The 13964-nt window shown below is 42.5% G+C and overlaps 2 protein-coding genes across 2 annotated transcripts in view; one reads left to right on the plus strand and one right to left on the minus strand.

The window, feature by feature from the left end:
- The window catches only part of LOC109465580 (fibrillin-1-like), a 39051-nt gene extending 33458 nt beyond the window's left edge, over window positions 1-5593 (plus strand). The window contains exon 30 of the mRNA XM_019762936.1: window positions 5502-5593. Coding sequence (XP_019618495.1) covers window positions 5502-5593 — 92 coding nt within the window. The remainder of the gene's footprint in view (window positions 1-5501) is intronic.
- Window positions 5594-6398: 805 nt separating this feature from the next.
- LOC109465589 lies at window positions 6399-10128 on the minus strand. The gene is made up of 4 exons (XM_019762944.1): window positions 9843-10128; window positions 8350-9296; window positions 8101-8192; window positions 6399-7482 (listed from the first exon to the last, which is right to left on the minus strand). The coding sequence occupies exons 1-4, from the start codon at window positions 10103-10105 to the stop codon at window positions 7297-7299; spliced, it is 1488 nt and encodes a 495-aa protein (XP_019618503.1). The 5' UTR covers window positions 10106-10128; the 3' UTR covers window positions 6399-7296.
- Window positions 10129-13964: the final 3836 nt, after the last annotated feature.

The raw sequence follows: 13964 nt of genomic DNA on the forward strand, positions 1-13964 counted from the left end.
TACACATTTGATTTTTTAGCATACAACGCCGTGTCTTATTGCTGAGATAAAAAAGGATATACTTATATCTTGGTCACATTTCCAAAGGGGCCGCAAGTAATCTCAAAGCAGATCTTTGGAGTTGAAAATAGTGACCGTGTCTGACTAGGCCCTAGGGCCGTGCGGTCACATCTTGGGCCCAGTCAGAAACCATCACGTTATTAATTAATATTGCCTTCAAAGATCTGCTTGGAGATTAGCCCGCACGGGTTGTAGCTGATCCAAGCCTAACCTGGTATGGTCTATCGTGGTCTGGACGGGCTCTCGTCGGGGCTGTACGAGCTCTCCGCCGCCCGCCTCACCTAGCTAGGAGGAGGTAACGAGTTGGAGGTCTGATAAACTCTAATCGCGTAAAACACCAAGTGCCTAATTGCATCGGGCGGGGGTTACTGTTACGCTAATTAACCCTTATTTACAGTAAATTACAGTAACCCTAAATTAGGGTTATTAATTAAGACTTAGATCGACAACATGTACTCTGATGGCTGTCTAATGTAAGAATGTTAGAGGTGTCCGGTTACGCCTTTCTATTTACAAACAACAGTCTGAACTTGTCTGCTTATTTACTTGATTTTAAGAAAAGACAACAATATATTTTCATACAGAAATTCTATTCTGAATTAAACTCAAACGGCCGAGGAAACAACCAAGGTAACAAATTAAGAACATACAAACTATTCAAAGTTACATATGATAAAGAAAAATACCTAAGTATCCCAAATCCCGAGCATCGCCGAAGCATGTCAAAACTACGAATTAGTGTCCATAATTTACACATAGAAACCGGCAGACATAACCGGAGTCCTGTAGAGGATAGACTCTGTAAGGTTTGTAACTCTGGTAGCGTAGAAGATGAAATACATTTTGTAACTTGATTGTAAATTGTTTGATATTGAACGAGACACACTATTTAGAACAATCCACTTAGACAAACTGTATAAAGGTAGAACAAAGAAAGATGTATTCAGTCATCTCATGTCCACCAGTAATGACCATACAATAGAAAACGTTGTCTCCAATTGCTTCAAAAAGAGAGGAGAAATCCTCAAGAATTAGTTTATTCTCTAGTAGTTGTTAAGATTTTTACGTCATTCTGTTATTCTGTTATCCTTGTATCCTATGTATAATATTACTCAGTATGATGTACATGTAACATCACACTCTGATTTATGCATTTAGCCCCATAGGCATGAACATGCAAATATGTTATTAATTTAGGGTTGCTGTAACCCTAATTTAGGGTTAGCTAACCTTAATTTAGGGTTACTGCTACAGTACCAGGGATAAGACCAGGAGTTTGGTTAATGTGTCTTTCAGCACCAGGGACAGGGACACCAGTCTTGTTGATGTGTCATTGAGCACCGGGGACAGGGCACCAGTCTTGTTGATCTGTGATTCAGTACCGGGGACAGGGCCACCAGTCTTGTTAATGTGTTATTCAGTACCAGGGACAGGATCACCCGTCTTGTTGGTGTGTTATTCAGTACCAGGTAGAGGGACACCAGTCTTATTTATGTGTTATTCAGTACTAGGGTCAGGGCCACCAGTCTTGTTGATGTGTTATTCAGTACCAGGGTCAGGGGCACCAGTCTCGTTGATGTGTTAGTCAGTACCAGGGACACCAGTCTTGTTGATGTGTTATTCAGCACCAGGGGCAGGGCCACCAGTCTTATTGATGTGTTATTCAGCACCAGGGACAGGGACACCAGTCTTAGCTTGTTGATGTGTTATTCAGTACCAGGGACACCAGTCTTGTTAATGTGTTATTCAGCACCAGGGACAGGGCCACCAGTCTTGTTGATGTGTGATTCAGTACCAGGGACAGGGCCACCAGTCTTGTTGAATTGTCATTCAGCACCAGGGACAGTGCCATCAGTCTTATTGATGTGCTATTTAGCACCAGGCACAGGGACACCAGTCTTGTTGGTGTGTTATTCAGGAACAGGGACACCAGTCTTGTTGATGTGTTTTTTAGCACCAGGGACAGGGACACCAGTCTTGTTGATGTGTTATTCAGTACCAGGGACAGGGGCACCAGTCTTGGTAATGTGTCATTCAGCACCAGGGACAGGGCCACCAGTCTTGTTGATGTGTTTTTTTTAGCACCAGGGACAGGGCCACCAGTCTTGTTGATGTGTTATTCAGTACCAGGGACAGGGGCACCAGTCTTGGTAATGTGTCAATCAGCACCAAGGACAGGGCCACCAGTCTTGTTGATGTGTTTTTAGCACCAGGGACATGGACACCAGTCTTGTTAATGTGTAATTCAGTACCAGGAACAGAAGTCTTGTTGATGTGTTATCCAGTACCAGGGACACAAGTCTTGTTGATGTGTTTTTAGCACCAGGGACATGGACACCAGTCTTGTTAATGTGTTATTCAGTACCAGGAACAGGGACACCAGTCTTGTTGATGTGTTTTTAGCACCAGGGACATGGACACCAGTCTTGTTAATGTGTTATTCAGTACCAGGGACAGGGACACCAGTCTTATTGATGTGTTATTTAGCACCAGGGACAGGGACACCAGTCTTGTTGATGTGTGATTCAGTACCAGGGACAGGGACACCAGTCTTATTGATGTGTTATTTAGCACCAGGGACAGGGACACCAGTCTTGTTGATGTGTGATTCAGTACCAGGGACAGGGTCACCAGTCTTGTTGAATTGTCATTCAGTACCAGGGACAGGGACACCAGTCTTGGTAATGTGTCATTCAGCACCAAAGACAGGGCCACCAGTATTGTTGATGTGTTTTTTTAGCACCAGGGACAGGGCCACCAGTCTTGTTGATGTGTTTTTTAGCACCAGGGACAGGGACACCAGTCTTGTTGATGTGTTATTCAGTACCAGGGACAGGGACACCAGTCTTGGTAATGTGTAATTCAGCACCAAGGACAGGGCCACCAGTCTTGTTGATGTGTTTTTTTAGCACCAGGGACAGGGACACCAGTCTTGTTGATGTGTGATTCAGTACCAGGAACAGAAGTCTTGTTGATGTGTTATCCAGTACCAGGGACACCAGTCTTGTTGATGTGTGATTCAGTACCAGGGACAGGGCCACAAGACTTGCTGATGTGTTTTTCAGTACCAGGGACAGCAGTCTTGTTGATGTGTGATTCAGTACCGGGGACAGGGCCACCAGTCTTGTTGATGTGTTATTCTGTACCAGAGACAGGGCCACCAGTCTTGTTGATGTGTTATTCAGTACCAGAGACAGGGACACCAGTCTTGTTGATGTGTTATTCAGTACCAGGGACAGGGCCACCAGTCTTATTGATCTGTGATTCAGTACCAGGGACAGGGACACCAGTTTTGTTGACGTGTTATTCAGTCCTAGGGACAGGGCCACCAGTCTTGTTGATGTGTCATTTGGTACTAGGGACAGGACCACCAGTCTTGTTGATGTGTTATTCAGTACCAGGGACATGGCCACCAGTCTTGTCAATTTGTTATTCAGTATTAGGGAAAGGGGTACCAGTCTTGTTCATGTGTTATTCAGTACCAGTGACAGGAACACCAGTCTTGTTGATGTGTTATTTGGTACCAGGGCCACCAGTCTTGTTGATGTGTTATTTGGTACCAGGGCCACCAGTCTTGTTGATGTGTTATTCAGTACCAGGGACAGGAACACCAGTCTTGTTGATGTGTTTTTTAGTTCCAGGGACACCAGTCTTGTTGATGTGTTATTTAGTACTAGGGACAGGACCACCAGTCTTGTTGATGTGTTTTTTAGTTCCAGGGACAGGGACACCAGTCTTGTTGATGTGTTATTCAGTACCAGGTACAGGAACACCAGTCTTGTTGATGTGTTTTTTAGTACCAGGGACAGGACCACCAGTCTTGTTGATGTGTCATTCAGCACCAGGGACAGGGCCACCAGTCTTGTTAATGTGTTATTCAGTACCAGGGACAGGATCACCCGTCTTGTTGGTGTGTTTTTCAGTACCAGGGGCAGGGCCACCAGTCTTGTTGATGTGTCATTCAGCACCAGGGACAGGGGCACCAGTCTTGTTGATGTGTTGTTCAGTACCAGGGACAGGGACACCAGTCTTGTTGATGTGTTATTTAGTACCAGGGACAGGGACACCAGTCTTGTTGATGTGTTAGTCAGTACCAGGAACAGGGGCACCAGTCTTGTTGATGTGTTATTTAGTACCAGAAAAAAGGGCCACCAGTCTTGTTGATGTGTTATTCAGTACCAGGGACAGGGCCACCAGTCTTGTTCATCAATGATTCAGTACCAGGGACAGGGACACCAGTCTTGTTGATGTATCATTCAGTACCAGGGACAGGGGCACCATGTAGTTTTGTTGGTGGATGCACAATTGATGTTGAGGCGTTATTCACTACCAATGATGAGAGGAACCTACAACAGAGACTGAGCCAGAATATATCCCACATGCTGCATTTATTAGCAATGTAAAACATGAACAGACATGTCAAGTGGTATAGATGGTTTGTAACACATGAAGTATGGAGTACTGCTGAACATTACTTCATATCACACAGTGGGGTCTGCACAAACATTCTCTTCTACACTGTATATTGTAACAAATGAAAAATTTCTGAAGCCTGAAAAATATACAATGTTGTACATTACATGGCTTAAGTTGATGGTAAGACATTGTTTACATGTGTTACCAAGTGTGGTACATACAATGTGTAACATAGCTATTAATGTACACAACTTCATACCGTACTGTGGAGACTACACCTATATTTTCTGCTACATTGTTACAAATGACAACTTTCAGAACACACAAAAAGATGGATACTGTTACACGGCTTAACATGGTGGTAAGACATATAGCTGTACAGTCAATCATGCTGGAGTCTTATGATACAGGTAAATCTGTGATGAACACTAATACACAGTTGTAAATATTTTTAAAATGATAAATTGTAATGTTACAGCTTATTATGTTAAAGTCATACTGCATTGTTTGTTATATCACTCATCACAAGTTAAATTTGAATTGAAAACCCGTGATGTTCAGACAGTGTTTGAAATCAAGAACATTAAAATTACATATACAGTCCACATAAAATCAAGATTTTCATAAATAATGCTAGCTACTAAAGGCCTCTTCATGTAAAATACACAATTGTCACATGTCCACGTAGGTGTATAAAGATTACTGTAGATACCACAGGAACAGAGTCTACATGTAGAAAGAATGTTACATGATTATTAACCATTGTTATAGGTTGTTGGAAACAATCCATGTGATTCTACAACACTGCAACAGAATCTACAGGTCTTCCACACACCCCTACAGTAGTGTAACGGTCAGTGGACAAGTCTTCAGACTTGTACAGGAACTGGACACTCCCCCTCCACAGGTCCTACTGGAGACCACCTCATGTGTACGTTCCTCCACACTCCAGTCCTACTCAGGGTTACATGACACAGTCTGTCATAGATGGCTCACATGAGATGATCCCACTCCAACTACACCAGACCACACAGTACAGTTCCACTGCAGCTGGGGTGGGGGAGGGGACGTCAGAACCAACTCCAGAGATAGGAGGCACAAGTTCCTGACGGACTAGTCCAACCCCCCATCACCGCTAACAATCTGACATGGTTTGTGTTGTCCAGTAAGGATGGGGCCCGACATCCCGACTGGCAGGTCAGGTGCAGGGCAGCCATCAATCTCTCACTGAACCTCACAGAGACATGCCAGACAGATGGGGCAGTGTGAGCAAGCTGAACAGTCTGAAAGACACAAGTGCCTCCTATCTCTGGAGTTGGTCCTGACGTCCCCTCCCCCACCCCAGCTGCAGTGGAACTGTACTGTGTGGTCTGGTGTAGTTGGAGTGGGATCATCTCATGTGAGCCATCTATGACAGACTGTGCCATGTAACCCTGAGTAGGACTGGAGTGTGGAGGAACGTACACGAGAGGTGGTCTGCAGTAGGACCTGTGGAGGGGGAAGTGTCCAGTTCCTGTACAAGTCTGAAGACTTGTCCACTGACCGTTACACTACTGTAGGGGTGTGTGGAAGACCTGTAGATTCTGTAGCAGTGTTGTCGAATCACATGGATGGTTTCCAACAAACTATAACAATGATTCTGCAAGCATATTTTGGGCTGTACAAAGCAGTGCAGGAAATCATGTATAATTTTTTACTCCCTGGCATAAACATCAAATCTGATGTTGTATCATCCAATAAAAGTAACTCGGTCATTACAATGTATGCAAAACATAACTATGTCAGTATTCAAAAGTAGATGTCGGTATACAAAACTACATGTCATTATACAAATCTTTCAAATCTTGTCAGTACACAAAAAAAAACATTGCACACACATTTGGGACTATTATGTATATCATGCACTCATTTAAATGTGATGTTATTGAAAATAATTATATATTCACAGTTTCAGGTGCTGTTGTTAAAAATGATTACGGTAATAATATATTTACACACAGGTTTAGGTGCTATTGTTGAAAATGATTAATATATTCACAGTTTCTGGTGCTGTTGTTGAAAATGATTAATATATTCACAGTTTCTGGTGCTGTTGTTGAAAATGATTAATATATTCACAGTTTCAGGTGCTGTTGTTGAAAATGATTAATATATTCACAGTTTTTGGTGCTGTTGTTGAAAATGATTAATATATTCACAGTTTCTGGTGCTGTTGTTGAAAATTATTATGCACACAGTTTCAGGTGCTGTTGTTAAAAATGATTTTGCACAGTTTTAGGTGCTGTTGTTAAAAATGATTTTGCACAGTTTTAGGTGCTGTTGTTGGAAATGATTAATATATTCACAGTTTCAGGTACTGTTGTTGAAAATGATTATGCACACAATTTCAGGTGCTGTTGTTAAAAATAATTATGCACACAGTTTCAGGTGCTGTTGTTGGAAATGATTAATATATTCACAGTTTCTGGTGCTGTTGTTGAAAATAATTATGCACACAGTTTCTGGTGCTGTTGTTGAAAACGATTTTGCATAGTTTTAGGTGCTGTTGTTGAAAATAATTATGCACACAATTTCAGGTGCTGTTGTTAAAAATCATTTTGCACAGTTTCAGGTGCTGTTGTTGGAAATGATTATGCATACGCACAGTTTCAGGTGCTGTTGTTCAAAATGATTATATCTACACAAAGTTTTAGGTACTGTACATTTAACAACAGAGATTGATCAAGGCAACACAGTTTTACACATAGTTAGATACACACATGAATCATTGCCAATAAGTATTCTGTGCATGATGATAAGGCATCCACCGTTCCACCAAACTTACAAGTCAGGTGATGAGAGGTCAGGGCTGTTATGGCGCCGTTTCTGGGACTTTTTGTCCTTCAGCGAGGCACGGTCGGTCTTCTGGCGCCGCTTGGTGCTGCGGACTTTGGACTTGTCGCTGGGCTGTTTGAAGGTCACAGTTTCTGATGTCGTCTTCCCGACTTGCTTGGTGCCAAACTGCAGCTGGTGTGGATCATGGAGAGAAGAAACAGTTAGAGGACATAATAATAATCATAATAAATAACTGTTCTCGGGTACCAATCTGCGGCTAATTGCCCAAAGGTAAAGCCGGATCGGCACAACAAATCAGTATGAGTCCTTAATGTTCTTATACAGTCCATTCCACTTTTCCTTCTGCCTTGCCTGGTCTCGTAGCCACTTAAGAACGTAGGCCTCGGTTTTGATGTTCTCCTGGAAGTACAACTTGATGTCTTCTAACAGACAGTCCAGAAGACCTCCTCGGGGCCCGCCTTTTCTTGGCGCGAGCTTTCTGCTAAAGGCGATGTTAAAGAGCCTTTTGTGCAGGTGAGTCAGGTGACATGCGGAGAATGTGTCCGAAGAAAGTCCATCTGCACCTGTGGACTTCATTTTGAAGGGGAGAGGAGTTACAGATCTTGTACAGCTACAGGACATAGAAGGAGCTGCTACAGTTTCCTTCAGTCAGCCATTCTGTCTCTGGGAAGGATGTTACACTAACTAATACTCCCTCAGTCATGCAACAGGAAAATCATCTCATACTTACCAGGCCCTTACACAGTACACAGTTCATGTGCAGAACTCACAGTGCAAATTCAAACTCACCGGTGGCAACTGTGTTCCCATGTCCTCATCAGGGATGTTGGGTCTGGTAGCAGTGGACAGAACACCATCTCCTATGGAGGGGAGGCTTACACCTAGATATAACAGGACAAATGGAAGATTAAGTCATTGTGCAATGCACAATACTAGATCAGGTAACTGCATGATATATTTGGGGTGTTTGAAGTTTGGTTCCTACATTACAAAACTCACCAGGTGTGTGAAGTTTGGTTCCTACATTACAAAACTCACCAGGTGTGTGAAGTTTGGTTCCCTGCAGCATCAGTCCTGGATCTGAAGTCAGGCTGGGTAAGACAAGCCTCTCCTTTCTTGCCTTGTGCTTGTTCTTGGTGGTTTTGCCCTGGACCGGTGTCCTCCTGTCCTCGTCCCTGGTAGGGTCTGACTCCATCATCTCCTCAAGCCCAGCTTTCCTGATGAAGTACATCCAGTCCTTTGTCGTGTCCTGGATGGTGGGTGTGTCAGCCTCCCTGCTCAGGTGTCCAGACTGTGGGGACGTCTTGTAACAGCTCTGTACTCGACCTTCATCCTGCCAGTCAAGGTCACACGCTTCAAGAGACGTCATGCTCACGTTGCCGAGCCCGACATTTGCCGTGTAGTCGGGTGGTGTCTCCACACGAGTTTTCCTCTTCTTCTTGTTCTTCTTTTTCTTCTTCTTACCCTCATGGTTTGTGTCTGCTTCCATCACCTGCTCCACCACAGCTATTCCGCAGTCTGCCTGCTTGTCCATCGTGGGGGTGAAAGCTCCAGCAGGCTCGGGAGATCTCAACTCCTCTATGATTTGTCCCATCCTGTCATTGTACTCTGCTGCAGTTGGGACTCTCTCCTCATAACGTCCGAGTGAGAATACCTGTTGCTCTTCCACAGACTTCAATGTGGGAGCTTTCGCGGCGTGTTTGCAGGCTGTTCTGGCCCGTGTTTTGTCAGCTCCCATGGGCTCGCGTACCTTCTTCTTGGAATCCATCGTTGCCATGTAGCAATCCATCTCTGTCATGTTCTCATCATTCATAGAGCCCATCATCATGGAGACAAGAGCTGGGGTCTGCGGACGTCTGGAGGGTTTCCTCGGTCGCTTGCCCTCTCCCATGTTGTTCTGCTTCTGTTGGATATCATTCATCCTTTCTGCATACTCTTCAAACACCTTAGCATTTTCATCCGGGTGTGTGGGAGTCCTGGCATACCTGTGCAAAGAAGAACAAGGACTTATTACTAAAAGACTTATCTTGAACAGATACATCATCATCATCATTAATTAACAGATACTGATCAAAGAAACCCTTACCCAGGACAACTGTACATGAAACTTGACACCTTACCTATTAACCAGGACAGGTGTACATGAAACTTGACACCTTACCTATTAACCAGGACAGGTGTACATGAAACTTGACACCTTACCTATTAACCAGGACAGGTGTACACAAAACTTGACACCTTACCTATTAACCAGTACAGGTGTACACAAAACTTGACACCTTACCTATTAACCAGGACAGGTGTACATTAAACTTGACACCTTACCTATTAACCAGGACAGGTGTACATTAAACTTGACACCTTACCTATTAACCAGGACAGGTGTACACAAAACTTGACACCTTACCTATTAACCAGGACAACTGTACATGAAACTTGACACCTTACCTATTAACAAGGACAGGTGTACACAAAACTTGACACCTTACCTATTAACCAGGACAGTGTACTACATGAAACTTGATAATTACCTGTTAGCTGCCGTGAATCCACCCTGAGGAGCTGGTTGTTTCCTGTTTAGGTTGGTGACCAGTCTTGGCGGGTCGTCCCACTCAGGTATACACTCCCTGGGGGGTGAAGGCAGTGGTACAGGAGACAGTGGGGGGGCGTCCAGGAGAGAGGACGGTGGGACGGCTTCAGGGGTGGGGACGTGTCGACGGCCACGGATGATAGCGTTACTGTATTTCTGCTGGCGCAGAGCATAGCTTTCCTTCTTAGACTTAGAGTTGCTCATGTTGATTTTTGTTCTTTAACTACTGAAATATGAAAAGGAAAAAAAAATTGTCGATGAAGGTTAGACATCCAGGTAATACGATATGCCAAAAAGCAGTTACTCAAGCAACTGGATATGATTTTGAAACGTCAGATGTTTCAGCTAGTATCCACGTCTAGCTTTTGTCAGTGACTGAGAGACCAGAGGGGAAAAGCAGGTTTATAAGCACAACCTATTGATTGATATGCAAAGAAACGTCTGACGTTTTCAAAATCATATCCAGTTGCTTGAGTAACTGCTTTTGGTGAAAATTGTCATTAATTCCTTGTACTATATAGTATATTAAATCCTGTCTAATTTTTGGAGACTGGCTAGCAATATAGTTATAATATACAGGATGCAGGCAAAGAACTGATTCTTATAATTTTTTTAACACAGAGAACACTTATCATGAGTTGAAAGATCTTCAAAGTGAAACTGAAAGAAGTAACCCAACCAATTCACATAATGTTAATTCCACCAGAACAATTGAAGTTCACTTTTGTACACAAGAAGATTGTTCATTTCATCCCATATCTCAAGTTATAAGAAACATCAATTGCAGGGCTCGAAATTCATTTTTGGGAATAGGTTTACTGATGCACCCAACTAAAAAATTTAGGTGCACAAAAATTTTTTTGAGTGCACCATATAATACAAAACCTAATTACAGATGTTACAGGTCCACTTCTAGCTTAAATTTGAAATGAGGGCTAACTTTAAAATACTATAACAATGATTTTATTATTTTTCTGACATTTAGATGTCAAGAATATCTTGTTTACTACTATACATTTAATATGTACAAAAATACCTACAAAAACATTTGGGTGCAACAAAATTGGGTGCACAGCTCCAATTTTGGGTGCACTTAGGTGCACATGCACCCAGTATTTTGAGCCCTGCATTGTTTATAGCATTAACCCAGGTCAACCCAGACAGTACGAGTTATGGGGCTGTATCAACAAATAAACTTCAAGAAATAATATTTTTACAGGCTTTCACATGCGTGCTTCCCACTTAAATAAAGTTGGACATACGTTACGTTTCTACGAGTTCTAAAATAGCCATCGTTTGTCGCTGCACGAATGTGTGTGGGGAGGGGGGCTGTCAACACGTCCTGTCAATCCAGTTGTTTCTAGACCAGAATCATTGAACAAAACACCACAACCGCCCACTGGACCTTGTTCCGGTAACAAGTGTACTACACACGGCCCCAAGTCACGAATTCTACCCTTAAAACTCCACCCTTCCACTTCCAAAAACTTCAAAACATAATCAACTTTAACTTACCTTCAATGATATTGGATGTTTGATGCTTGAACACTGTCGACTTTGTCAGAACGAAAAATATAACTGTTTGTCCATACAAAAATTATAAAGTTTGTGATTAACAAAACAACAGTTCTCTGATCAGAGTCTTTGGCCCCCAAGTGCCCCTGAAGGCACTCAGGACCGGCGGAGTCGTAACTTGAGTCTAACCCATCTTGCTCGGTGCGACTGCAGTGTAGAAATGGAAGGTGGAGCTCAGATTTCTCAGCGGACTTTGGGGTGTAACGCGGGAACGCCCTCTAGCGGAAATCAGTGTAGCTGCAGGAAGTAGTCAGGTGAATCCTCTAGATGTTCTCTGATGATGGGCAACTATTCAGCTGCTCCTAACTTTTTAGCCTCGGTGTTTACGGCGCCATTATTTCAGCTCAGAGTGCAGGCAAGATTAATGAACACTTTCCCGGAGTGTGTGGCTCTAACGCGAGCGCTGGTCAAATCGGGAAGCAACTGTTTGGCAGAGAAGCGGCGCGCACGTCCGTTCGTCTCGGAGGTTGCAGTGGTCTGTGGGCGTTCCCAAGGTGTTCGATTGTGGTCGTCAGGGCTTCGCGCTTTTCATTGTTCCAGAACAGACGTGATAAAGCATTGTTAGGGGTGTACTGTGAATGTTTAGGAGGTTATTTCATGGCTGATATATTTTACAACTTCGGATAACCCTTATCTGAGAAGAAAACACGGCTCATTATGACGTTAAGGTTGTGTACAAACAATAACATAGGATTCTCGAACGAAATGAGAGAAAAATTCTGTTTAAATACAGCAGCTGCCAGTAGTCAGGACGAATTCGGATGGGCTACAGAAATTTTCTGCTTTTGTCTAAACATTCAGTGTTTCCCCAAAAAATATCTCTTGCTACATCGTCCGCCAAACCGTAACCCAATGCACCCAGGTATCATGTAATCTCCAAGCAGATCCCTATCGGTGGCAAAAATACAGTATCAAATTGGCCAGGCCGTATCCTTTAGCCAGAGAAGGTGGCGAGCTAAACTCCTATGGCTAATGGATACTGTCTTTTGTCACCGATAGGGATCTGCTTGGAGATTAGGTATCATGACCACTAAAACAAACAAATTTAGTTTCACATATAGGCAAATGATGATGATAGGCAGTCACAATCAATAAATTTTCTTTTATTATTTCTGATGTACATTCAACAGTGTTTAAGTTTAGCCAGGCACAAGATCTTCAATGCATAGATCATATTTAACCAATACGAGTAATACAATACCTTATTTTTTACAGTACACCCGAATTGTCTTACCCTCCCTCTACCTATTTTACTTCTATCTCTGACATGTTTGAAAAACCTGTTCTGTTTCATACAGAAATGTTTCTACAAGATTGAGAAAATGTACTGTCAAGCAGAGGGCTAAAATTCACAGCAATTCTGTTTCTTCAAAGCAGCTGACCAGCACTGCTTTGGAGATAGCCCACTGACTATATACTGGAAATGGCAACACTGGCTTTTTTTAAAATCAATTTGACTTGCTTCATACACAACAGTGGCGAGTTTAGGCCACAGCAAGTAAATTTTATGGATGACATCCCCTGCAGACTCCAAATCTAATGCGAGCGGGCAAAAAAAAAAGTGGGCCGAAAAAAACAAGGTTCCTACATTTCAAAATTTTGACTCAGTGTACAAATGGTTTTGATTCAGTGGGAACATCACATATACACAGCCAACATCACATATCACTGCTTCAAAGTAAGAAACAAAACATTAAATCAGCTCTGAGCCTTTTGTCTCCTCTCTTCAGTTATCTGCCATCCACCTTCTGGCAACAGACATCTTTGCCCATTTTCGGCCTGGTGACCACTGTCAGAAGGCAACACAATTTCGTTTTTTTTTTTTAAACCTAGGCGAAAATTAATGCTGACGTCATCCATAAAAATTACTTGCTGTGGCCTTAGATTCAGGAAGTAATGTTCCAAATTCGTACTGCAGCATCTTGGGAGCTACATGTATTGACATAAAAGTTATAACATATAAAATGTATTCAACGTACTTAGTATCACATAAGAGTTTGGCAATATTATTCAAAAGAGCATACTTAAACAATGTATATTAACTTACCTGTTTCTCTACCATAATGCAAAAACCTTCAGAGTTCATGCATATGACTTAAGTTAAAACGATTTGTTAGATCTTGAGGTACAGTTACTGTAATCAAACTTCTCATAGCTTTCCAATCTTAAAGAGATTTTGAATGTGACATAGATCTTTTAGACTTATGGTAGCTGCTATTTAGATATTGAAATTAGCCCACAAATACATTGTAGGCGATGGTAGGGGACAGTTAAACTGTACTACAGTCTGCTGGTTGTGTTGTCCTGACTTTGTGTATACTTCAGCACTGGATGGGCATATATCAACCTGGACAGATACATGTAAATACTCATATTTCTTATGAAGCTTGACAAACCATGTATTTTTAGTTCTATATACATTGCTTGTACATCTATAACTGCGTCAAGAAGCCAGAAGAAGTTGAACCTGTAAATAGTAGATCACATT

Source organism: Branchiostoma belcheri, unplaced genomic scaffold (assembly GCF_001625305.1).
Source record: "Branchiostoma belcheri isolate BF01 breed outbred unplaced genomic scaffold, Haploidv18h27 scaffold153, whole genome shotgun sequence".
In the NCBI taxonomy this organism is placed as follows: domain Eukaryota; kingdom Metazoa; phylum Chordata; class Leptocardii; order Amphioxiformes; family Branchiostomatidae; genus Branchiostoma; species Branchiostoma belcheri.